Raw genomic sequence first — 26,816 nt, forward strand, 5'->3', positions numbered from 1 at the left:
AGGTGCTTAAAAGCCAGAACACTAAAATGCCATTTTCTACACTCGCCTGCACTCGCTTCTTAAGACGGCACGGTTGGAAGAAATCCCGCGCCATGACGTGGGTATTCTGAGGTATACAACGCGTGAAGTGTTTCAATAACGGCCGCTGCATCTGTATGTCCTGCAGCAAAGCTGTTATAGATGCATTACTGTTAACTGTTTGTCCCATTAAACTGTTGATTTTAATACCTATTACTAATTATCTTAATTGTCTATTCTTTATGTTTAGGGTGTCTGTTGATTCAGGGACTTTCCTTACAGTCTTACAGAAAGTGAAAATGGTCTCATACTGCAAAATGGCAATTTCTGAGGTAAGAAAAATAAACACACTTGGTCACAGCACAGTAACAGGGACCGCCAGGATTGGTGTGCCTGGATTAAATACAGAGCGTCAGTGCATGAAGCTTCAAGTCCCAATGCACTAGCCAAAAAATACACTATCCAGACTTAAGTACATTAAAACAAGGAACCCCTTTAGTAGTAGAGTGGATTGTAAAGCAATGTCTTGCTGGGTCCTCAAGCAAACGGGGAGTGAGGTAAACCCCCCTGCCCCACACCCTACTTTAATAAAAACCCTATGAATTCTAAGGGATACACTTTCAACTAATCAGTTCACCTTCTTCAATGCCGCAATTTGATTCCTGAAGTCTGTTGTATACACTAATTGGCAATTTATTTATTGAATTGTTAGGGAGAATTTAATTATAGTTTTCGCAGTGGGTAAATAAAAACTGCATCTTTTTTTAAATATATTTTCCCCAATATATTTTCCCCAGATAACTAATTGGTTGTTTTTTTTTTTTTGTTATACATTTTAATTAATCAAAATTTTATTGATCAGATATGTGTGCATATCTTATTCCAGGTCACTTCCTCATGTGTTTAGAGCTTTCCAAACCTCATCGGTCCTGTCTTCATGTGTACTGTCTTATATATTTTCCCAGAAAGTGAAATCCTGCTATAATGGTTTGATTTCTGCAGAGCACTTCCAGAGACTTTTTGATGAACTTGATAAAGATGCTGTAAGAGAGGTAGTGTATTTGTATATAATCTACACTTGTCAACAGACTTATTTTCTTTGTGTAAATCAAATAAAAATACCACTTGTGAGCACATTCACATGTCGCAGACAGGTCTGCAATCCTGTCTTTCTCCATTATCTCTTAGCATAGAATGTACCCACTGCAGCCAGGGATTCTGGGTAATGACATGCAAACGAGCACTCAATGTGTCATCTTTTTGCTTCTTGTAAATTCAAACATGGATTCCTACTGTATAAGCAGATGCCTGTTGTATTACCCAGCTCTTTTCAGCACAGCCTGGGTTACGGAAGTGCATAGCCGGTAAACCTACTTGCACAGCTGTTTAAACCAGCTTTTGTATAAAGTAAATTTGTATATCTTAATAAAAATTGCTTTGTATTGTATGAAGCATAGAGCATCAATATAATCAGAACATCTGTCCTGAAGAAAGGCAACTGGAGATGTTGATTGTGCTAAGATCACAGATCTGTCCTTGTTGGATATTGTTTGTGCATTAACTTATTTTCAGCTGTGTTGTAAATAAACTTTGAAAAAATGACCCAAGTTATTCTCAACATTTTTGCTAAACTTTCACATCTGCCATTTGCAGCACCCACCTCGCCCTGAATATCGGTCCCCACTTCTGCAGCTTCTTCAGACCTTTGGTAGTCATAGCTACTTTGACTACTTTGGCAATCTCGTGGCACTGGCTAATCTTATCTCGATCTGTGTGAGTATACCCTCGGAAGAGGTGGACGTTACTTGATGAATAAATAAGCTGCTTCTGATGCAGTCCTGATGTGAACGTTATTAGGCTGCGATTTTATAGTGCCGGCGACCGCGTGCGCAGCCGAAACATGTACCTGCATTCCACTCGCATAGTTTGTGCGACCGCGCAGAAGCACGACGGCGCGACCACGTTTTGGAAAGACAAAATGTTTTCTTTCCAAGCAATGGCCGCATGACGTCCGCGTCACGTGAAGCGATTCAGCCAAAGAGGGCGAACCGCTCACGTGATGTCACGGCCACGCGTACCTGTTGCCTCCCGATGCCTTCAGTGCATGTTTCGTGCGTGACATCGCGCACACCAGAGCATGCACTATAAACGAGGCCTTACCTGAACTTTTGCCATTTCATATCCATACAAACTTTTCTAGCTGCCAGTTTCCAAAGAAATGTTTCAGCTCCGTCATGTAACTAAAACGGGAAATGTCCTTTACATATAATTGTAGTTGAGTAATTGATTTTTTTTTTTCAAACATAATAGAAAAAGATACTATTCTATTTTCCATATAGGATTGGAAATAGCGGTCAGATATGGGTATACAGAACGCACACACCATACCAGTCTTGGTAATGGTGGAAGTCCAGGCACACTTGCACTTGAGACATGAGGTTCCGGCTTTCAGCAGGAGCTGCCAACAGTCTTTAGTGACCACCCTCTTCAGTCATGCATACGTAGAATGGTAAAGGAGAAGAGTAGTGCAGGAAGAACTTGCTGCTTACGCCCTATGAGGGCAGGAATAGGTATAGTGACCAAAAAAACACATTCCGGGCTCTGCTGCAGTAAATCTATGTCACAATAAATCTTGATTCATGCCCTTATTTTAAGATTTAGAGATTAGGTTTTTCCTGTGCTCGTAGTTATTCTCTATTTACTCCATTACATACGGTATTGTATTGTATTGTATGTCTTTATTTATATAGCGCCATTAATGTACATAGCGCTTCACAGCAGTAATACACGTGGTAATCCAATAAATAACAGATAATATAAATAACAGATCATGGGAATAAGTGCTTTAGAAATTACGGAAGAGGAGTCCCTGCTCCGAGGAGCTTACAGTCTAATCGGTATGATTTTTACCTGTAGTCACCAGGAATTGGTGAAGATACTATTGTTACATTTCACGTGTTTAGGAGTTTCTCTTGTATTTTCTCACTGGATCAAATGAGAATCTTCGATCAGGGCATTCTGTGCCATAAAATTATTCTGTCTCGTACGTCATTTGGCTAAAACTCCAACTCTTGTGGATAAAGGAGAAGTTGCACATATATGCAATTTAAAAAAAAAATAAACATTAAAACCCCAATATATAAATGCTAAATAATAACCAGCTGGATAAAGGTATATTTGTAAGGTCAAAAAAAAAACCCCATTCATTATGAGTAAAGAAATGTCTGTTTAACTTATGCAGGTGGTCCTGGTAATTGATGCTGAGAAGTCTAGCAGTGAGCGGGACGATTTCTTTTTGGGCGTGAGTGTATTTCTGGAAAGTCAAATCTTTGGACTCCATATATTTTCAGGCGTAACGTTTCTTTTCCATTTTCCTGAAGGCCATCAACTGTTTCTTTATCCTGTATTATCTACTGGAAATGGGGCTGAAAATATTTTCCCTTGGGTTGAAAAGCTACCTCTCGTACCCAAGCAACATATTTGATGGACTTCTCACTATAATTCTGCTGGTAGGTGGGGTTTTAAACATTATCTGTTGTTGAGTAATGTGAAAGGAGCATTTTTCTGTTTTATCTTGCTCTCTGATAGAAGGGTCAGTGCCTGGTAGAACAACAGGGAAATAATAGGATAGGTTTTTTTTTTTCAATTTTGTAAATTATTATTTTTATTGTTTCCATCGCAAACAAATTGATGCTAGAAAATAAATGAATCGGTCAGGGCTTGGCCCAAAATAGTTGCTGAAAATATGTATATCTCACTAGACCCCTTCAATGTTTCAGGGGGTGCAAATGTTTTGTGGGTAAAAGCAGAAATAATCTGAGAAAGTCAAAGTAGCCTTTATTGGTGCACTCAAATGGGAATAGATCATAGAAGTTTAATAATGATTTTTTTTAAAATGATTATATATAAATTAAATAAAAAAAGGGAAGATTTTGATTAAAAAGAGAAGTATGTACAAATCGACATGATTAAAAAATGAAACGGGCAGGGAAGCCTCAACTATATATTACTGTAATGTGTGTAGGTGTTTTTAATAATAATGAATATCCTCACACTAATGTTGAAAGTGTGATACTGTTAAGGTAGTCCAAGTATTCATATGCTGCAATATTATTAATGTGTGATATCTTAAAGCTGTAGACGAAACAATATCCTACATGTTTTTTTTTTTTAATAAATCCGTTTTGTACTATGAGAAAATACTTGCAGCATTTAAAAAAATAAAAAAACAAAAAAACTATTCTGAATGACATTTTTAATGTATTATAATGTAACAAGCATTTTTGGTTTCTATGGTAACCATTTACAAAGTCACACCCCCTTCCTCATCTGAAACAGGCACACCTCTTTATGAAACCTGCCCTATCTCTAGCAGTGCACCAATTGTATCTAGTTACTGCCTGGTCACATGATCTTACTCACAGATCTTTGCATCTTTGGTCCTCTTCTGCTGCACTGACAGCCAGTTAGTTAACCCCAAGCCGAATCTTCGCTGATCGATCAGCAACTTATCTAATTGCTTATCATTGTGTGAATTGTATTGATGCGCACATTAAAGGAAAAATATAAAATACAAAACACAGCTTGAACTGCTGCTTTAATAGCCATAATATTGTCAGTATGTCACATCAGTTGTTACTTTTAATTAGTCATTTCTATAAAGAAAGTGCTACTGCAAATTAATATTGAGAGACAGCCTGCAGCATTGTTTCAAAACTGCCCCAATGGTGTACAGCAAACCTGATACATCTTTCAAAGTGAAAGATTCATATGTAGCAAAATCAAGAAGTTTATTCTTTCCTCTCCCTTGCTGGCCTATATGCTTGGGAGTAACGGCAGTGCCGCAATTACGTTCTCCCTGCCTCTCTTGTGCCGTGGATCACCAAGAAACCCAACGCTCTGCTCCGGGAGCTTCAGCATCCGAGGACGAGCCTTCTCTGTGTTTTTGGCTAGGATTTGGCTCTGATTCAAAAAAACAATCTTTCCCGGCTTCTCGGACTGCTTGTCTCGGAGTTGGAAACCAAGTGGCATCCGAAAAATTTGGATTTTGTATCTGCGACAATGCCAAGTCTTGATTTTTACCTCCCTGCTCACTGATTTAAAACATTTTTTTTTTTTTATATTCCGAACATTTGGACCCAAAAATAAAGTTAACACAGCTGCCAAGCCCCTCCCACTTTGTAGTATCACAGAACTACTGTAGTGCCGACGAGTATTCTATAACAAATCTGGGACAATCACCAACAAGACCCAGGTACATGCTGCAACATTTCAGTGACATTTCTGCAGACAGACTAATGGCCCATCGGATTAACAGCAGAGAATGGGACTGCCAAGGACCCCTGCTGTGTTAAACCGATGGGCCATTAGTCTCTGCAGATATGTTGCAGCATGTACCTGGGTCTTGTTGGTGATAGCCCCAGATTTTCCAAGGCAAGTTTTAGAATACTCGTCATCGCACCTGTACAAAGATTCGTATCAGAAAAGCTCAGGGTTATGGACGGTTTCTCTGAATACAGCTCTCTGAATCGCCTACTCCAGAAGTAAACCAAACTGAAACTTATATATTTGAGGGTAATAGGGCTAAAATAGCAGCTTTGCAGTAAGATCACTGACTTTGTAATGGTTGAACCCAGTTCTGACCCGAGACAATCGTGACCCAGGACAAGTCACTTTTTTTCCCTCTGTGCGCACACACAATTAGATTATAAAACCACGGTCTCATTGTGCCTGCAAACTTCTATGCCACAGTGCTGAGAACACAGTCAACTTTATATCAGGAAAAAATATTATTCATATTTAATTTCTATTGTCAACATTATTTTGCTGTGTGTAGCGGCAAGGGCAACACTTTTTAAATGATGCCCAAATGTTTTCAGTGTTGCAGAATACAGTATTAACAAGCAAAAAAAATCTTTTTTTGGAAGGTTTTGGAGATTGCCACCTTTGCGTTGTACAGATTCCCTCATCCTGGCTGGTAGGTCATCATTAAATTATTGTGTTTACTTATTTTTCGAGTGCTAGTCAAAACCAACCACTTTCTCATGAGATCTGTGATTTCCATGTACAGCTCAACACCGTTGTAGCGCGATCCGCTACAACGCGAATCCGCTTATAACGCGATGCAAGGGTGGCTCCCAATTTTTGTATTTATGAATACTTTACAACACGATTATTGGCATCTTAAATACTTTATTGTACAATGCATAAAATTGTACATTATTTCTAACGCGATCCGCTAATAACGCGATGTGATTCTTTGGACCCCAAGCACAGCGTTATAAGGGGGTTGAGCTGTATCTTGTTTCCAGTGGATTCTTCTCCTTTCTCTACAGCAGCTCCACCATACTGGCCAACATTTGAAATCTTTCAGGGAGATTTTGGGAAGGAAATTTAGTTTTTTTTTTTAACCTTCCATTGACTTGTATTGGGGAATTATCCTTGTAAGGGGTTTGTCCGTATGAACCCCACAGTCTGCTGCCAACAGAAATTGTTGGGCCCAGAATATATAGAAGTATACGAGGGCCCCCTCGGGTATGGGCCTGAGGGGGAGGAAAATGTAGGGTTGCTCGCAGGGGGGCCCCTTGACTGACCCCTCGGCCTGGGACAGAAGTCTGGCTGCAAACCTAGCTGTATTTATTTGTATTTCTGTCTGTGTACAAAAGAAGCTCTTCTGTAGGAGTGGTGAGGGCAGCAAACAGGCAGACAACTTCCTTCTGGGATTTACCAATGTCATGGAAACTGCTGTAGGGATGATTAGTTTTTAAAGCAGCAATCCCCTAATAGTTGGGTTGATCTATTTCTAACATCCTCTTATTTTTTTGCTGAAGTTTTCCCTGGTATCAGCTATTACCATGTCAACTTCTCATCTTAGAGGGTGAATGGCAGCAGCCATTTTAATCTCCCAAGAAGGCAAATATTCAGCAACTATGCAGAATTGTGATAAGGTGGGATATATATAAAAAAAAAAAACACAACAAAGGGACTTTGTAATGGTAAGAAGGATGCATTTTTTAAGGTGGTTAGATTGAACTGCTACTTTTAAAATCAGTTCAGTAGTTTTAGACCAAACAGAAATTCTTTGATTATGAGAAGTCTACAACAATTAGCTGCATTTACTTTCATTTTTTATCTTTTTAAACAGAAGTTAAATTCGGGGCTCCCTCCTGTAATGCAGCAACTAATGATACTTTGCTGTTTACTGACCTGTCTCCCTCCTGCCTTTTGCCTCTAAACTCCTTGAACATCTTGTATTCTCTCGCTTGCTCCATTTTCTCAACACCTATTCTCTCCTAGACCCTCTACAATCTGGCTTCCGCACTGCTCACTCCACGGAAACAGCCCTCACTACTGTAAAATAACTGACGACCTCCATGCTGCCAAAGACAGAGGTCATTACACTCTGCTCATATTATTCGACGTCTCTGCAGCATTTGACACCGTGGACCACCCTCTTCTCCTTCACATGTCCATACTCTTAGTATTCGGAACCTAGCTCTATCCTGGATCTCATCCTACCTCTCCCATCGTACTTTCAGTGTCTCTTCTGCTAACACCTCCTCCTCCTCTATTGATATCTCTGTGGGGGTACCCCAGGGCTCTGTACTGGGACCTCTTCTCTTTTCTCTGTACACACTCTCTAGGTGACCTAATAACATCTTTTGGGTTTAAATATCACCTCTACGCTGACGACACACAAATTTGCCTTTAAACCCCTGACCTTACACCTGCTGTACAGACCAAAGTTTCTGAATGTCTCTCTGCTATATCATCCTGGATGGCCCTCCGCCGACTTAAACTTAACATGTCAAAAACAGAGCTCCTCATACTTCCTCCCAAACCTGGCCCTACTACCTCCTTCCACATTACTGTTGGAACTACGATCATTCACCAGTAGCTCAAGCACGCTGCCTAGGGGTTACACTCGACTCCTCTCTCACATTCGCCCCTCGCATTCAAAACATATCTAAAACCTGTCGCTTTTTCCTCCGCAATATAACAAAGATACGCCCTTTGCTCTGTTGCTCGACTGCTAAAACTCTGACTCAGGCCCCCATTCTCTCCCGTCTTGATTACTGTAACCTCCTGCTGTCCGGCCTTCCTGCCTCTCACCTGTCTCCCCTACAATCTATCCTAAACGCTGCTGCCAGAATCACTCTACTCTTTCCCAGATCTGTCTCAGCATCTCCCCTCATGAAATCCCTCTCCTGGCTTCCGATCAAATCCCGCATCTCACACTCCATTCTTCTCCTCAATTTTTTAAAGCTTTACACTCTTCTGCCCCTCCTTACATCTCAGCCCTAATTTCTCGTTATGCACCATCCAGACTCTTGCATTCTTCTCAAGGATGTCTTCTTTCTACCCCCTTTGTATCTAAAGCCCTCTCCCGCCTTAAACCTTTTTCACTGACTGCCCCACACCTCTGGAATGAACTTCCCCTCAGTACCCGACTAGCACCCTCTCTATCCACCTTTAAGACCCACCTTAAGACACACTTGCTTAAAGAAGCATATGAATAGCACTGTGGATATTCTGAACACATGATACATAAAGCTTGGCCCCCTGCAGACACACTTACCAGAACTCCCTCCTACTGTCTCTGTACGTTCTCCCTACCTACCAATTAGACTGTAAGCTCATCGGGGCAGGGACTCCTCTTCCTTAATGTTACTTTTATGTCTAAAGCACTTATTCCCATGATCTGTTATTTATATTATCTGTTATTTATTTGATTACCATATGTATTATCACTGTGAAGCGCTATGTACATTAATGGCGCTATATAAATAAAGACATTAAAATACAATAATGCAGAATAATGATACTGATGCATCTTTGGGTGATATAACTGCGAGAACCTGTAGGATTTCATGGAGGTGCATGTGAGGGCAGGGGATGATGGGAAGGGGTACTCGAAAACAAGAACATGAGCGGATTATGGGATCTATTTACTAGAGTCTTCCATCTGCAAAACTAAGGCAAACACTGAACAAATTGTACCAGGTTTATTATAGAAAACGGTCACGCGCGGTGATCCCAGGACTCCCAAATCTTGTGACGTAGTTTAGATCCCTCCTGCTGCTCCCGTGATCACCGGGGCAAACTTTAGCGGGAACAACACAAGAAAAGAGTGCACCGAGAGAACGTATAAGTAAAAACCTTGCAGGTTGGTGGAAGAGTACGTTGTGATGTCCTACGTTTGTTATCCACACGAGGCTGCTGTTGTCCATGTGTCTACCGGATCGGGTAAATGTGGCGTTTGCTGGTTTCCAATCCGGATCCCTACCACCAGTCATAGACTTTTGCCAGCACTGTTGGGACAATCACTGCGTTTGTGCCGCTATATAATATTGTAAATGTGCGTTTTTAATGACCTCTTTTTTTAATTTTATATGCATGAATTATATTTACACGCTCTCTCGTTGCACTCTCTACTTGTGGTGTTTATCATTGGAAAATGAATCCCATGGAAAGCTGTTAGTTGTTCCTTTGGTACATCTGGTGCAATTCATTTGCATTTTTGCAGCCAGGAGCATTTAGTAAATATCCCCACATGAAGTAGAGTGATTTGGGGAAAAAGCTAATCGGTAATGTTAGTGGGAATGCCAGTTAAATGTTCCCTTGAACATTTGTGAAGGAAAAGGGGTGAGCTGTATGATCATTTCCCACAAGGTTTGTTTGAGGTTTTTACCTTTCTAAACTCATGATGTGTTCCTTAACGGGTAAGACACTTCTAGTCATTTAAGTGCAATGACATTCCGACCCGCTGTCTGTAGCAGTTTCAAAAGTCGAATATTCGGGAATCAACAAACATGTTTTTACATTGGTTATCTGCAAGTTTTACCAATTAGGTTTGCGCCTAGAATAAATGAGCAAAGTAAAGCAATTTGTACAAAACTTTCTTCTGCCAAGTGGAACTGAGTCTTTAAGGCATGAGACATGTAAGTGTTGAGAGAAGGCATTTCAGTAGGGTTCCTTATGCTGCTTGGAATAATGCTGTTAGTCTAAGGGTTTGTTTTCCTAGCATGCTATGATTTGTGCGTGTGTTTCAGGAAGCCCGACATGCAGGGTCTGCTGTCTCTCTGGGAGATGGTGCGGCTCGTGAATATGTTCATCGTTTTCAGATTCCTGCGCATTATCCCAAATATGAAGGTGTGTATTCTGTAGCCACAGGGGTATATGCTAGATAGAAGTATGGCCAGATAGCTGAACTCATCCCCCTTTTGAAAGCTCAAGTCCTTTTGTCTTTTCTTAACTTTGAGGGAGTTTAAATATGGTGATGCGGTCCCACTAATCTATGCTTTGAGGGAGTCACAGAAATGGAAAGGTTATTGTGGGTGTTGTTGTGTGGGTAGAGAGTGCTTCTCTATTGCTTTGCAAGGGAGTAGGTAAGAATGGTAGTACTCACACAGCCTGCTTGAATAGGGACAGGACTAAACTACCTGTGAATACAGGCAGGGGAGTATGGAAAAGTCTATTTTAGCTTGGAGGACTAGAGATGTTGCCATGGCAACCAGTTTATAGCAGGCGGGAGAGAGGAAAGTATCATAAATGTATCAACTCCCACATGCGCTGGGAGTTACAGATGCAGGGAAAGCATACAACCAAATGTAAAGGGCTAGCAGTCAGAGCTGCAAAGGGGGGTGGGGGGAGGGGGACAACAGAAATAAACAATCCTGTTCCAGGACTGTGTGTATCATTGTTTTTCTGTGTTGTATGCATGGTATTTAGTGATGCTCGTCCTGTTTAAAGGGACTTCTATACGCATGTTGGCTGTAGCTGTAGAATCCTGCCCGTAAAGGTGGAACAGGATGCATATATTCCTCATGTGGTGTATGAGGCAGGATTCTACTAGGCAGATTTATATAAAAAAAAGTGTGAGTGTGTGTGAGTGTGTGTGTGTGAGTGTGAGTGTGTGTGTGTGTGTGTGTGTGTGTGTGTGTGTGTGTGTGTGTGTGAGTGTGTGTGAGTGTGTGTGTGTGAGTGTGTGTGAGTGTGTGTGAGTGTGTGTGAGTGTGTGAGTGTGAGTGTGTGTGAGTGTGAGAACAATAGGAAAAATAATACCAAGTGTGATAGTCACAGCCAAAATAGTTAGAAAGCTAGTAAAATACCAACAGAGTTGAGATAAATCTTTTAAGTGGCAAACGGTAGTGGTTTTCTGGAGGATAATGAAGTGGAATTTATTTAATGTAATAACATCTTCGACAAATGATGCACCCCTCCTCAGTATCCATAATGTGTGATATTTTGAGCTCTGCATTAATTTGTTATCCTTTTCACGCTGTTTCAGGTGATGGTTTTAGTGGCTGGTACTCTGCTGGATTTAGTGAAGAATTTACGGGCATTTGCAGGAATCCTGGTGGTATAAAGGACTTTTGATTACCCATGACTAATTATCACTAGCTTAGTTCCACACTACAAGCACCACGAGAGCAGTATTGGAGCCCGCATACATATCCAATACGAGATATGAATGACCGTTTAATACCACAAACATTTTGCTAATATTTGCTTGGCGTAACAAGTAGTTAATACGTTGTGTCAATAATTGCGCAGTTTAATTTGTATTGATGCTTTAAAAAAAATATTTGTTTTTGTTTCCATAGGTGGTGTACTATGTGTTTGCCATCATCGGCATTGACCTGTTCAGAGGTGTTCTACCTTCTCCAGGAAATGCCAGGTTCAAATGATATTCTTTTCATGTTGTTCCTCTACCCCTTTAACTGCCAATGACTTCCAAACTTGGGGTCCATGTGCCATTTAGGAGAAGTTTACCTAAAAAGGATTAGGGTTCGAGTGCACCCTGTGGTAGGGAAAGGCTGCTTTTATGCTCCAAGCAATTTGCATTAAACTAATATAAGATAGCCAAACGAACAATAGTGTCCAAGTATCAGTGCGACAGAGCATGAACCGGCTGGGTATAAATCTATATCTTAATGTCCTCTTGTTTTTAATGCACGATAATGCATTGCTTTCTGCATGGGAGAATTAATTTACTCATTCCTAAAATGTTCTCTTAGCAACTCAACCAATGGAACGCGCGATAACGAGACTCTGCAGTGTGGCACCTTTGAACAACTGGAATATTGGCCAAACAACTTCGATGATTTTGCTGTAAGTGCTGTGCTCGTGTTTGCACGGCTGTAGTCTTAAGTCTGTGTTCCTGTAAGTCGCACCACCTTTTGCTTCTACGTTTCAGGCTGCCCTTGTGACTCTGTGGGATGTGATGGTGGTGAACAACTGGCAAGTTTTCTTGGAAGCATTCTCCAGATATACAACACCGTACGTAATCCCTGCCTAGTATTCAGTATCATTTTCCTCTTTCAGCAACTGTGTTTTTCAAAATATGATACATTATTTTACAAGAATAGGGAGCAGTAGGAGTAAAAGCACCCCCCCCCCCCTCCTCCACTCCTCCACTCCTCCACTCCTCTGAGCTTCTGCCACTTTCCTTTTTTCGATCACTTCTTCTCCTGCCTCTGCTGACCACTCCTAGGACCAAAGGGAATGAATCCAGTGACATGTTGAAGATGTCTCATCTAGGTGATTGGTGGCTTGTTTACCCAAATGTGACCGCTATAAGTATTTTCATTTTTTTTTTAAAGTTAGACATGGGAGAGGTTTGATTCCCTTTGGCTGCCGCTCTTTCATCATCATTTATTTTTTAACTAAATATAGGCCTCGTCTTAAGGGGGATTCCCAATACTTTACGGACAGTTTGCAAACAACTACAATTAAATACAATTATGTTGTTGCACAAGAAACACGGGCATAGCCAGTTATAATAATAAATGGTTGCATTAAATGAACAAAGGTTCTACATTCAGTTTAGACATTTCATGGACAGTCCGATATGATTATGGGCAAATGTAACATTTACAGACAAGATTAAAATGGTGTAAGAAGAGGTAGGATATGCCTGCAATGTGTTAGAAGACGCCCTGCTTCAAGCAACTTACAATCTGTAGGCAGGGTAGGTTGAAACATTGGATACAGTGGATGAGTGGGTTGGTGAGTTTCAGAATGCAATAGAGCAGCTGTAACATTACCAAACATCAGCAAATGATGACACCCTTTGGCAGCCGTTCGATAGGCGCCAAAGGCCGATGCCTTTGGGGCGACTCGGGTGTCTCAGAGAATTTTTTGTAGAAATGAAAAAAGCGGCACACCGTACCTCAGTCAGACATGCAGGGGGAGAGGCTTGGTCTTTGAAGTGGCTCTTGTCCACATCCTGTTAACCCCGTCCATGCTGGCTTGGTGGACAGGGGCAGTAAAGGCATATTGTGAGGGGGGATGGGGGGGTGGAGGTGGCTCTCTTAGGGAGACGCCTTTGGGGCAACTCCAGTGTTATGTCCTAGGGATTCTTTGTGTGATCAGCAAGTGCTTTATAGCCTGAGTCCTCCCTTACTTTAGAACGGCCCTTAAAGGCAGGGTGGATGCTATCCACAGTGAGATTCCGTGTGTCCCTTCTGCTTTGACTCTTCTTCTGTTTGAGTTTGAAGTCTCTCATCTGCTCTCATCTGCTCTCCTCTTCTCCCTCTAGCAAATGCCCCCGCGCTCCTATTCCCTCACATCTTATCAGACGTCTTGCTCCTATCCCAATCCCCAGTCTCACCCACATCTTCAACTCCTCCCTATCCTGTGGCACTTTCCACTCATTTTTTAAGCATGCACTTGTAACACCTATTCTCAAACACCACCCTTGACCCTACATTTCATACTAACTACCGCCTTGTCTCCCTCCCTCCTGCCTTTTGCCTCCAAACTACTAGAACATCTCGTTGCCCACAGGATCAACTTTCTTAATGCTCATGCCCTCCTGTACAATCTGCAGTCTGGTTTTCGTAGAGTTCACTCAATTGAGATTGTCCTCACTAACATAGCCAATAATCTCCATGAAGCAAAATCCCAAGGTCATTTTCCCTGCTTATCCTACTTGATCACTGTGCCACTTTTGGTACTGTCGGTGACTCTCTTGGTATCTGTAACAAAGCACTCTCCTGGTTATCCTCATTACCTCTCTCACGGCTTGTCTCCCCAGTTTTTATGTTCAACCCGAAAACACCCCTTCTAAATTAGGCATTCCAATAGCCTTGATCCATGGCTACTGCCCCACACCAACAATCACGCTTACAACCATCATGGTCAAGCCCTGGCATCTCCTGTGCTTACACCTTCACCTCCTGTAAGTCGCCTAACCATGACCCTTAGATTCTATGCTCTCCAGGGCAGGGATTTTCTTTCCTATTGTCTGGATTTGTTTGTTGCACTTATTGTATTAAAATTCTCTTTATTGTATCTTTTGTAAAATACTGCATACACTTTTGTCGTTATATAAATAAAATGTATGTATGTATACTGAAATGTGCATTCAGCACTTAATGATGGAAAAATGTAGAAGTGTATTTACCATCTTACACTACAATGTGGGTGGGTGTGTTTGTTTTTCAGGTGGTCGAAGCTGTACTTTGTTGCCTGGTGGCTGGTTTCCTCTGTGATTTGGGTTAATCTGTTTGTAGCTCTAATTCTGGAGGTAAGAGGATCATTACTCCATAGTTTTTGACTAGGGGGAATTTGTTGCAGGGAAATACTAGGGCTTTGCATTTTGATTTCTTTCACTTCCTAAATTAGTTGAGAAACATTGTAATAGAATGCCCGTTTTATCCTGAAATGTTGTATAAAATACCGAGTGTGGGAAGCCGACAAACTTAAAAAAACAAAACAAAAAAAACCCCTCCAACTGTGTAAAAAATGATTTTCATGAAAAGATACCCAAAATAACCAAGTGCACTCTATTTTTAAAGACACCAGCCATCGGTGTATGTTTCTGTGTTAAACCATTTCAATGATTTGTACATTTTCCCCCCTAGAATTTCATTCACAAATGGGATCACAGCCACCGTCATTGTCTTTCTGAAGCTCAGCAAGTTGAATACCACATGACTGTACAACTCATGTTCAGGTGAGATGTTTAGGTATTACTATGGTTAGGCCTTGTAAAATGTTATTTACCGTCCTATCTAGGGGGACCAGATATCCCGGTTTAGCCAGAATAATCCTGTTTTTTAGGTCTCTGTCCTGACTTTTTTTGGTGCTGTCCCAGTTTTTTTACCAGGAAGTAATACATTGAGAGTTACCTCTCATTTTCAAGTATGTCCTGGGCATAGAGTTAAGATGACAAATACATAGTTACAATGAGTGAAAAGGGTTATACAGTACATTATATACAAGACAATATATATTATTGGCGTATATAACGGTTACAGCCCAGATTAAAATGTGAGAGAGCTTTAGTTTTGAAAGAACTTAGACTGGTGGTGGCTGTGAGTCTCCGGTAGACTGTTCCAGTTGTGGGGTGCACAGTAAGTGGAGGAGCGGACGGAAACTTTGTTGAGCCTTGGGACCATGAACAGTCTTTTGGAGTCAGATCTCAAATAAGTGCTGCGTGTGGTAGGGGTGAGGAGCTTGTTCAGATAGGTGGGTAGCTTGCCCAGAAAGTATTTAAAGGCAAGACAGAAGAGATTAACTTTGCGCCTTGACTCAAGTGATGACCAATCTAGTTCTTTGAGCATTTCGCAGTGATGTGTGTTGTAGTTGCATTGGAGGAAAAAGCGGCATATTGAGTTGTAGAGGGTATCAAGTTTGCCAAGGTGAGTTTGTGGTGCCGAGCCATATACTATGTCTCCATAGTCTATTATTGGCACCAGCATCTGCTGTGCGAACAGCAGACTTAGGGAGGATTTGTTCTTATATATAGTACACCTAGTTTGGCATAGGTTTTGGATGTCAGGGTATCAATGTGCAACCCAAATGTTAAATGGGAGTCAAACCATATGCCCAAATATTTGAAACTAGTAACAGGGGTTAGGATAGTATTAAAAGTTGGTTCTGATCTGTAGCTGCTTCATCGGAAGCTTTAGAAATTTAGTCTTGGTCCCAAATACCATTGTTACATTCTTGTCAGTGTTTAGAAACAGTTTGTTGTGGGAAATCCAATTTTCAAGTCTGAAAAAGTCAGATTGAAGTACGTGTCCAATGTCAGAGAGGTTAGGGCTGTTTGCATACAAGATTGTGTCATCCGCAAACATGTGCATTGAGCCTCCCTTACAAGCTGTAGGAAGATCATAGATGAACACTGAGAAAGTAGGGGCCCCAAAACAGAGCCCAGCGGGACACCGCAGGTGATATCCAAGGGGTTAGATTTAGTGCCCGAGAGGCACATGTTGGTATCTACCTGATCGGTAGGAATGAAACCAGTTTAAAGCATGCTTCCCTATTTCAAAGCACTGGAGTTTGTCTAGCAAGATAACATGATCAACAGTATCAAAAGCCTTTGTAAAATCTAGGAATATTGCACCAGTGAGCTGACCCCATTCCATTCCACACTGGATCTCATTGCAAACTTTTAGGAGGGTAGTTACCGTGGATTGTTTGGGGTGAAAGCCAGATTGGAATTGGCAATGGAAATGTGTCTTGGTATAGTAATCGCTTAATTGGGAGTGAACACATTTTTCCATGACTTTGGATAGGATTGAGAGAAGAGAGATTGGCCTGTAGTTTGAGACAGTGTTTTTGTCCCAACTTTTGAAGATTTGGACAACTCTGGCATTTTTTCAGGTCTTGGGGATATGGCCTGAAGACAAGATAGAGTTGATTAGGGAAGCAAGCGATTTGACAATGGCTGGGGCATCAAACTTAGATTGCAGTCAGTCAGGTCCACATTCATTGCTTAGTTTTAATTTGTGTAATCTCCTCTTCAGATATTGGGACAAATTGAAAAATGTGGGCAGTGTTGGGAGGGGGTAGGGCTATATAAGTACTCCCAGAATGAGGTTCATGTATGTAGTTCAGGTTGCATTTCACTAATAAGATAGGATGTTTTTCCAATGAATCCTGGTGTTCTTCTGCCCTCACAGAGAAGATTTGGAGGAACCAACAGATGAAGAACTTATGGACAAATTGTACCACCATCCACACCTGCACCTCTCCAGATGACCCGAGTATTTTATGAACTCTTCTACCAGGGGACTTAGGACTGGAAATTGGGGGAACAATCATCTTAGGCTGCCAAGCCACATATTCGACTACTTTTGTACAATTGAAGGAGATAGCCCTCATGAAATCAGGGACCAATGTAACACTAAAATTCTGGTTATAGATAACAGCTGTCACCCCATGATGTGGTCGAGACCTATCCCTGTTTAGTGTCTGCTACCAAGAGTATGCTTAATGTGTAGCTTTTATTCCATGTCATACTCTGTCAAGAGGGTAAGTGTGACCCCACTACAAGCACCATGAGACAGAGTGACCGTTATCAAAGTCTTCAGCCATTTATATAGAAATGGATAGTGCTGGAATCATAAGTCCATCATTTCCACATGCTAGAGAGGCAAAATGGGGGGATTTTTTTTTTACAATGCATCTGAATAATATGAAAATATTATTGTGGCAGCAGGGTATAATAATTGTATACATCTTGTATAACTTTTGAAACCCAGAAGCATTTGGAAAATCTGTGTTGAGAGAATTTTAACGACATTTTTTTTTTAACTGTGTTTTTTGATTGTTGGTCCACATTTAGCGTGTATGTAATCTTTACTAGAGATATGGGGTTTTGAACTTGCAGAGAGCACTTTAAACGGTGCATTTTATTTTATAACCACTAAAGCACTTTTTGTTTACGATTGTTCAAATGAGAGCTACTGAAACTTAAACTAATGTTGTGGATAAGGGGTGTGTGTTTCCAAAAACTGTTGCACTATGGGACTTCGTTACACAGACACCCCATTATCACTTGGATTAACAATGTGTTCTAAAGTTGATGGTTCAGAATCTTTCTCATTGGTTTGCTGGTTTTATTTCTGATTGGTGTGGGTGTTTATTTTGTGCACTGCTTCATTTTAAAAAGGATTTACCAATAAATATGTTCACAGTTTCCAGAATTGACTTCATATGGAAAACAAAAATAAATCTAAAATGCAACATTTGGGGCCAGATGCACAAAGTTCACATAAGCCACTTAATATGGCTCTAACCTAAATGTACATCCCGTCCATGGGAACTCTGTATCCTCAAAGGACAATAACATAACGTTGAGTCGTGCTTTATCCCACCGTGAGTGTAGCATTAATTAGAATGGCTGTTAGTGATAACGCTTCATATGCATGTAATTATCATTGCATCCCGTATCTGTTCAAGTCTTAATGTTACAACCTGTACAGTCCCTACAAAACGAGCAGGGGCCATTATGACGTACGGTGTACATCATAAAGGCCGCTGAGGATTGGCACTTGTCTTGAGGTACACTGTAAGTCATTAGGGCACTGAAAGGATTTGGTTTAGTTTCTGTCTTTATATTCAGCTTATAAGGATATTTTTCTCTAATCGTCTTTATTGAAATCATTGCTTAACTTGTTGTTGCTTCCATCCGGACCCCGACATAGGGCTTTTTATGAGTGTGACTCCACAGTTACGCATGAGTTAAATAATCTAGCTTTAATTCTCTCTTCTTTCCTCACTCTCTCCACTCGAGCTAAAGACCAGAGTCTGGATAGGAGTAACGCCAAGACTGACAGTGTCACATTATTGGAAGATGGATGACGCAAAGTTATGCTACAATAACGTTACATTAAGCCTATGGTAAATGAGAAGTATTTTGCATGTTGAGTTTGCATACAATTAGCTTTATTGGTACAATATTTACTCAGAAACAAAACGTCTGTTCCTATTTTAGGTAACATCATATTATGGGCCCTCATTTAACGGAACTTAGAGTATCTGGCCCTTGGAGTTTCTTTCTAGTAGGACATATATGCAGTATGTTCCAAAAATCAGAAAAATCCAATCTCTTCTATATATTATTATGCACTCGCAATGTATTCCTCTTTTTATCAAGGGGTCTTCAATGCTTCTTAGGCTGCGGGCATGGTCAGCGCTTAGCCGCTGAGCCACACTCACGCTGGCCAGTGAGCCCCGGCAGCCGCAATGAGAGCGGCTTTAGCAGGGGCTCGCGCACACTTGCGGAGGCGTAGCAGCAAAAAAATTTTTAGTTTGCGCGCTGAGGGCCGGTCACGTGAGCGGTTTGCCCAATGAGGGCGAACCAGCTCCGTGATGTCACTGGCCCGCCCCTGGACGGCGCGCGTAGTAAGGCCAGGGAAAGCACCCGCTCAGTTGCCTTTATGATGTACAATTCAAAAACAATAAATCCACAGCCAGGAATCTTTTAATACCGGTACTTGCCAAGGCATCATGACAATGACAGAGTGCCATTGCTGGTCAGTGCCTGTATGTCTGCCCTGCTCAGAGTATGTGTGCTGATCAGTGGCTGTGCATTTGTACTAGCATGTGTGAGTGCTGTACTGGTCAATGAGGGTATGTGTCTGTTTGTACCTGCCCATCAATGTGTGTTTGTGGAATACATTAGGTGTGTGTGTATGTGAAAAATGGTTGGTATGTGTATATTATGTAAAGAATTTAGGAACAGAGAAAGTGTACCCCCTGTAAGAAGTGGGAGGGTCCACCTGTTTGTTCCAGTTATTTGGACTTTTTCACTGCAGCAGCATCTGCAACGTGTGCGGCTCTTTGCAAACGCAGCATACAGCCCAGGGGATTCCCGGAAACGTCAGACCGGAAATGAGCTGTGGTTACATCATATCCACGTTCCGGAGAGAGGAGCACGCCAGCCGCAGCACCAGGTCCTTTCCCAGCATAAGACCTCAGCCAGGGTGGCGCTGGGCGGTGGGCTCACGCTGGCCGCTATGAAACACATTGAGGCAATGTGTGTGGCCAGCGTGAGCAAGTGAATTTGAATTTGTCGTCCGCAAGTGCGTCACGTGAGCGGTTTGCCCAATGAGGGCAAACCAACTCCGTCATGACATGGCCGTGCCCACCAAATCACCCCCCGCCCCATGCGCGCACCTAGCCGGCCACAAATCTCCCGGCCGAGCAGGGAGCATGACGTCACCGCGCACGCGCGCTCCCTGCCTGGCCACAGCCTTAAGCGCGACGTCTCGTTGGCCGGCGCATGGAGGAGTGGCGCCCAAGGGACCCGTGGAATACGGATGAAGGACTGCGTATCCCCCTGAATTGGGCTTCTACTTTTATCAGGCGACTTATCCTGTTTTTTGTTCTATTTATTTTTATGTATTATTTATTGCATATTTTCCTTCTATAAAGTAATTACTTGCACCCTTCTTGTTTTGTTTTGTTTTGTATATTACGTGATCAGTTGTTTGTACTGTATGTGATGAGAGTATCAGGTGTGTGCATATGCTGGTGTACATGGGGTAATATGAAAATAGCGACGTAGGATCTGAGTGTGCAATTTCCTACGTGGTATTTGTTTTTTTTGGCACTGACCACTCCCAGAAATCAAATACTATATGGAACTTTTTTGAGAGGTATATTCACAATAGTACAGTGCCTGTTTATTCACAGTAGCTTCTGTATCCCCTTTGGCTGATCGGTTTTTATTCTTGCAAGAGCAGTTTAAATAATGTAATGAAAATTAAAAAGGATCATCAGGTGAATTTCAATGTTTTCTATGAGTGAGCTGAATAACAACTTGCCCTACAAAAATAACTTGAGAAAGATCAGAATTAAAGGGGCTCGCAGAAAATAAAAACACACTGTAGTTGAAGAGGAAAATAAAAACTTGGCTAAAGCACCCAGCACTCCAGAAGGAATTTGCTGAAGAAAATGTGACAGTAAAAGTCCTCACAGAGAATTAACACAATCATGTTGACCAAACACAGAATTCTAACTAATTGTGAAAAGATGGTGTGAAATTGAGGCATTGTGGGAGGAAAGACAGGTGCTACAGGAAGCTTTGGACATTTGCCAAGCCAAGTGTGATTTAAGGGTGTGAATGGTTACTATCTTAAGACGAGAAATAGAGACAAGTTTGGGTCAGACGAGACCTTTCTCATACCTGTTGCCCCTCATCCTCTTACACCCTCTACTCCTCAAGGCTGCGCATATAGTGCCGGTGACAGTGGCGTCGCGTCAAAACAAATGCATTGCCGGCGTCGCGTGCACTTATAGTAAGCGCGACGCGACGGAGCGACAGCTTGGTCGTGATTGCTGGAAGTCATCTCTATTTGATTTTCTTCAGTGACCGCAGCCTGACGTCACCGTCGCACTATAAGCGTAGCTTTACCCTGTGACCCTGTTCAGTATCCAACACCCAAGGACTCACACATTCAAGGGACACGTACACCTTTCTGACAAACATTAGACATGACTGGACAATCTGGCTCTGACAGTGAAAACTGATGCTACCAAATATTGGGGTCCCAGAAAAGTAAACAATAGATTTGTCACTTGGAGACATCACACAACAGGAGCTGTGATTGGGCTTTTTTTCACTCTACTTTGCCAGTTTCACCGCTCATACAGTCATTTGAAACCGTTGTTGATCAATAGGATTTGAGTGGAAATGATTCCTGTAAAGCCTGGCTCCCACCCAATTTGTATGTATGTCTTTATTTATATAGTGCCATTAATGTACATAGCGCTTCACAGTAGTAATACATGTGGTAATCAAATAAATAACAGATAATATAAATAACAGATCATGGGAATAAGTGCTTTAGACATAAAAGTAACATTAAGGAAGAGGAGTCCCTGTCCTGAGGAGCTTACAGTCTAATTGGTAGGTAGGGAGAACGTACAGAGAACGTAGGAGGGAGTTCTGGTAAGTGCGTCTGCAGGGGGTCAAGCTTTATGTATCGTGTTCAGAATATCCACAGTGCTATTCGTATGCTTCTTTAAGCAAGTGGGTCTTAAAGTGGGTCTTAAAGGTGGATAGAGAGGGTGCTAGTCGGGTACTGAGGGGAAGGGCATTCCAGAGGTGTGGGGCAGTCAGTGAAAAAGGTTTAAGGCGGGAGAGGGCTTTAGATACAAAGAACGCAAGAGTCTGGATGGTGCATAACGAGAAATTAGGGCTGAGATGTAAGGAGGGGCAGAAGAGTGTACTAGTTAAACAGTCCAGTGAGCTGACCATAATAAAAATTCGGGTTGAGGTAAAAATAATTTTGAGAGTAGGAAGGAGGGTTAATATAACTACTCTAGAGAACATGAAAATTAATATAACAAACTCTCCCTCAGAATTTATGATCCGATATGATCTGTACCACCTGGTTATTCACAGCCAGAGCGATCTTACTATGAATGATCCTGGCTTCCTATCCTCAGTGGCTGGATGCAGGCCATTTTTTGAGTGCAGTATACACGCTACTCCCTTAAGTTCAGCAGCACACGCAGTATGAACAATTTCTCTCTGTTTTACAGGACTGGATAAATCATTCTGAACCAGATAACCCATTTGGCAAACAGCCTGTAATGAAGGGGGCTGCATTAGCAAAGTCAATACCAAGTGTTACAATTGTGACAGGATTGGTCATTTTAGACATGATTGCAAACCAAGGCGAGGTGACTGGGAAGATGGTAACAAAGAGAACTTTAAAAAGAGACAGGAGAGATACAGTAGTATGGGAAGGATAAAGGGGAATTCCTTTACACTCCCACTTCTGATGGAATTTGCTAAACTGATTAAGCCTAATAATCTGTCTTTGGACACCGCTGATCCTAATGATTTGGCTCAAAGCCCAGTTCTAACCCCAAATCTAACCCTTATAGTTCACCAGAGGGGAGTCAGGTCCCGGCTCTGACCAGATTAACTGATATGGACAGGGAGGATAGATTACGAATTAGCAGATGGATACGGAGCCATCCGACGGATATGCTCATTGACACAGGTGCTACCGTGAGTGTAACTGACCTTGAGTTACTCAAACAGAAAGGTGTCCCTGCTGTATGCTTAAGGCTAAGTCCCCGCTGCAGCCGGCGGCGCGGGACTGTGCACGCCTCTCACTTGCCCCTTACTGCTCCCTGGCTGTCCCCAGTGCCTCCTCGCTTCCTGGCTCACTGCGTGCTGTGACGCGTCCACCAGCAGGGGATACAAGTGGATTGTGTTCCCGAGCGGCGACGCGTCACATGGTCTGCGAGGGAGTCAATCAGAGGCCAGGTATGTGACATCATCGTTTGCAAACAGCTCAGAGCAGGAAGAAAAGCCACATTGTAATTATTGGGCAGATTGCTGCTGGCTTTTGGAGACTAAGCGCAGTTTGTGTATTGTCTGCACCTAAGAGGCAGAATTAAAGCCCTAAAGGCAATTTGCAGGTGGATTTTAATTTCGTCCATTGTGAGTCCAATAAAACTTCGGTTTAGAATTCACCATTCAGCGCTGAACAGGTTAAATGTGATATTGCTGCAGCTGACATGCACATGAGCTGGCTGCTTTTACCTTTGAATAGTATTTCTATTGAAGAACTGAGCATTACAGATAATAAGACCAATAGAACTGGAGACTGAACCGGCGTTGTGGCCCTGCCTCCCATCATGGCCGGGCCCACCCGACCCATTTTGGCCATGTCCCGCACGCCTAAAAACGATCCCTACAGACCGCAGGTCGTGGTGAAGTGCCGTGCACGCGCTGCCAGGACGCAAGGCGGGCGTGCAGGCGCGTGCAGTGGGGCCTTAGGTAATATAGTGCATGCCTGTGCGTGTGTGGCACGGGTGTTTCGTTTGTAGAGGGTAAGCGGTGATGCGTGCGGCTAGGGGGCGTGGCAGCCCTAGGCCGCACTGTGATTGGTTCATAGCGTCATGTTTGGCGGGGGGGAGGTGTATTCATGGAAATGTAGGCCATTTTTTTGTTTTTTTAAATACAGGAATGGTACCGCAGGCCAGCGGGGACCCATGATGACCACCTGAGGACCCCGGACACCTGCAGGGACCACCCGAGGGCCTCCAGACACCCGTGGGAACCACCTGAGGGGACGACCCGTGGACCCCCAGACACCCGCGGGGACAACCTGACACCCACGAGGACCACCTGGATGCCTACATAGCCTAGCAAGGACTACTCGAGGGCCCCCAGCCACCCGTAGGAACTTCCCTGGGTGCCCTGTGGGGCCTGCGGACACCCGTGGGGCCCACCCGGGGACCCCCGCCGGTCAGTGGTATTAACCCTGTGTGTAAAAAAATAAATAATGGTTTCATGTGGGGGGACGGGGTGGGTTGTGTATTGGTTTTTACTACATATTTTCATTTAAATGTTATTACTAGTGTAGTGGAGCAGGGGTCTCCGGAGCAGAACCGCGTTGATTTCAGGTCCGGGGAAGCTTGCTTCCCGAGATACAGGCCCCCGACATGCCTCCCAGCCGGCAAGCATACACCATGGATGCCTCAGGGGCATGCTGCGCGATCCCAGCTGAGAGAGCAGAGAGGCTTCACTGGTAGCTCCCCTACACAGCTACCAATAGCTACTAAGCTAGCCCGATGTCAGTTTATCTCCATCCACAGAGCTTTGTACAGGGCAATCTATGAGTGCCTGAGTCCCCCGCTGACTCTTTATAGCGGGTGGTTTCCATAGCAATTATATGCACTGTAAATTTCTTAATTGATTCGGATGGTTGTTTGTTTAGCTATAAAAAGCAGAAACCTAGAACTCCAAGGCAACTAGTGCATAGTTAAGATTTAACACATACGACAAAGTTGGTTGAAAACCACTGAAAAATAAGAGTATATGACAGAAATGGTAGAATAATTTTTTTATTTATCGAATGTTTTTCAAGGAAGTAATACATTGAGTTACCTCTCGTTTTCAAGTATGTCCTGGACGCATAGTTATAATGACAAATACATGGTTACAAATACATAGTTACAATGTGTCGAAAGGGTTATACAGTACATTATATACAAGACAATGCATGCACAGTTAAAGATAAGACAGCTTTAGTTTTGAAAGAACTTAGACTGGTGGTGGCTGTGAGAGTCTCCGGTAGGCTGTTCCAGTTGGGGGGTGCATTGTAAGAGAAGGAGGAGCGGCCGGATACTTTGCTGAATCTTGGGACCATGAACTGTCTTTTGGAGTCAGATCTCAGATGATAAATGCTGCGTGTGGTAGGGGTGAGAAGCTTGTTCAGATACAGGTGCAGCCACGAGTATTCTAACACTTGCCTTGGAAAATCTGGGGCAATACCCCAGTAATGCTACAACATTTCTGCAGACAGACTAATGGCCCATTGGATTAATACAGCGGGGGTCCCCGGCAGTCCCATTCAAACTGACCAGGGATCCCTGCTGTGTTAATCCGATGGGCCATTAGTCTTTCTGCAGAAATGTCAGAGAAATGTTGCAGCATTACTGGGAGATTGCCCCAGATTTGTCAAAGCAGTGTTAGAATACTCGTAGCTGCAGCTGTAGACGGGTAGCTTGCCCAGGAAGTTTTTGAAGGCAAGACAGGAGAGATGAACTTTGCACCTAGACTCAAGTGATGATCAATCTAGTTCTTTGAGCATTTCGCAGTGATGTGTGTTGTAATTGCATTGGAGAACAAAACGGCATATTGAGTTGTAGTGGGTAGCAATTTTGCCCAGGTGAGTTTGGGGTGCCATGCCATATACTATGTCCCCATAGTCTATAATTGGCATCATCTGCAGTGCGGTGCGTTCTGACCAGCAGACTTTGGGAGGATTTGTTGCTATATAGTACACCTAGTTTGGCCGTTTTCCACATCTTAGGGATGTAGCCTGAAGACAAAATAGAGTTGATTAGGAAGCAAGCGGTTTGGCAATGGCTGGGGCACCAAGTCATAGAAACTTAGATTGCAGTAGGTCAGGTCCACATTGGCTGCTTAGTTTTAATTTGAGGAGTGCTTGTGTAATCTCCTCTTCAGATTCTGGGACAAATTGAAAACTGTGGGTAGTGTTGGGAGAGGGTGGTGCTATAGAGGCACTCCAAGAATGAGGTTCATGTATGTAGTTCGGGTTGCGTTTCGCTAATAAGTTAATAGCACACCTCACAAAGTATTCATTGAATGCATTTGCAATGTTAATAGCCTCCTTAATGATATTACATGGTTGTTGATGGCTAGAAGGCTGGAATATATTGTTGATAACCTTCCAGAAGATAACTGGATTTGATATATTCTGATGAAGATTGTCAGAGTAATGTTGTGTTTTTGCGTGGCTTCTTTGACTTGTGCATATATTCTGCAGACATCTGTAGTTATTAAGATCCTTAGTAGTGCCAGTTACTTTGTAGCTTTTCCACAAGTGTTATTGTATTTGAAAAAAGCTGTGCGCGCTGTCCCTCTGAAATTCTCCCTTGATTTTCTGGTTCAAAATAGCTCTTCCTTGCTGCTCCCAATCTCCCGTGATCATCGGGGCTTACTCAGTCACATAAAACACAAAAATAGGAGCGCATGGAAAGAGACAAAAACCAACATTAATGCACAAAATATTTATATATTGTGAGTGAAAAACATATAACACTACATATTGATCACATTGATCTAAATGCCCATGACACACACAGAGGGTCGGGCTCCGTTGAACAGAACTCCACGCTAGGAAAGTCCTCAGTTATTACAGAGAAAGTGTCCAAAGGTAGATGGCATAAAAAGACCTGGACCTTGTGGACTCTTTCTCTGTAATAACTGAGGACTTTCCTATCGCTGTGGTATCAACGTTTATCAGTGTATTGTTGACGAATCATATTTTACACTGTATCTAAAAAAAAGCATAGAAAAGTCGTTTAACATATGCAGCTATAAACTCGTTTTATTTTATGCAGCAGAAATGGCAACATTAGCTAGACAATGTCTAGTCTTTTTTCATTAAAAATTCTTTATCATGCTGTGCATTTATCTATACACAAATATAGATTGTAAGGCAATACCATTCAATATACTGTTGCAATTTTCCTTTACCAAAATGTCGTTTTTTTTTTTTTAA

The 26,816-nt window shown here is 42.4% G+C and overlaps 1 protein-coding gene across 1 annotated transcript in view; it reads left to right on the forward strand.

Annotated features, from left to right (window-relative positions):
• The window catches only part of TPCN2 (two pore segment channel 2), a 38,450-nt gene extending 20,497 nt beyond the window's left edge, over positions 1-17,953 (forward strand). Inside the window, exons 12-25 of the mRNA XM_075567229.1 lie at positions 269-350; positions 984-1,070; positions 1,672-1,791; positions 3,260-3,319; positions 3,399-3,527; positions 5,946-5,995; positions 10,071-10,170; positions 11,309-11,380; positions 11,625-11,698; positions 12,039-12,132; positions 12,218-12,300; positions 14,470-14,551; positions 14,889-14,980; positions 16,935-17,953. Coding sequence (XP_075423344.1) covers positions 269-350; positions 984-1,070; positions 1,672-1,791; positions 3,260-3,319; positions 3,399-3,527; positions 5,946-5,995; positions 10,071-10,170; positions 11,309-11,380; positions 11,625-11,698; positions 12,039-12,132; positions 12,218-12,300; positions 14,470-14,551; positions 14,889-14,980; positions 16,935-17,013 — 1,204 coding nt within the window. The 3' untranslated portion in view covers positions 17,014-17,953. The remainder of the gene's footprint in view (positions 1-268; positions 351-983; positions 1,071-1,671; positions 1,792-3,259; positions 3,320-3,398; positions 3,528-5,945; positions 5,996-10,070; positions 10,171-11,308; positions 11,381-11,624; positions 11,699-12,038; positions 12,133-12,217; positions 12,301-14,469; positions 14,552-14,888; positions 14,981-16,934) is intronic.
• The last annotated feature ends 8,863 nt before the right edge of the window (positions 17,954-26,816 follow it).

Source organism: Ascaphus truei, chromosome 12 (assembly GCF_040206685.1).
Source record: "Ascaphus truei isolate aAscTru1 chromosome 12, aAscTru1.hap1, whole genome shotgun sequence".
Classification (NCBI taxonomy): Eukaryota; Metazoa; Chordata; class Amphibia; order Anura; family Ascaphidae; genus Ascaphus; species Ascaphus truei.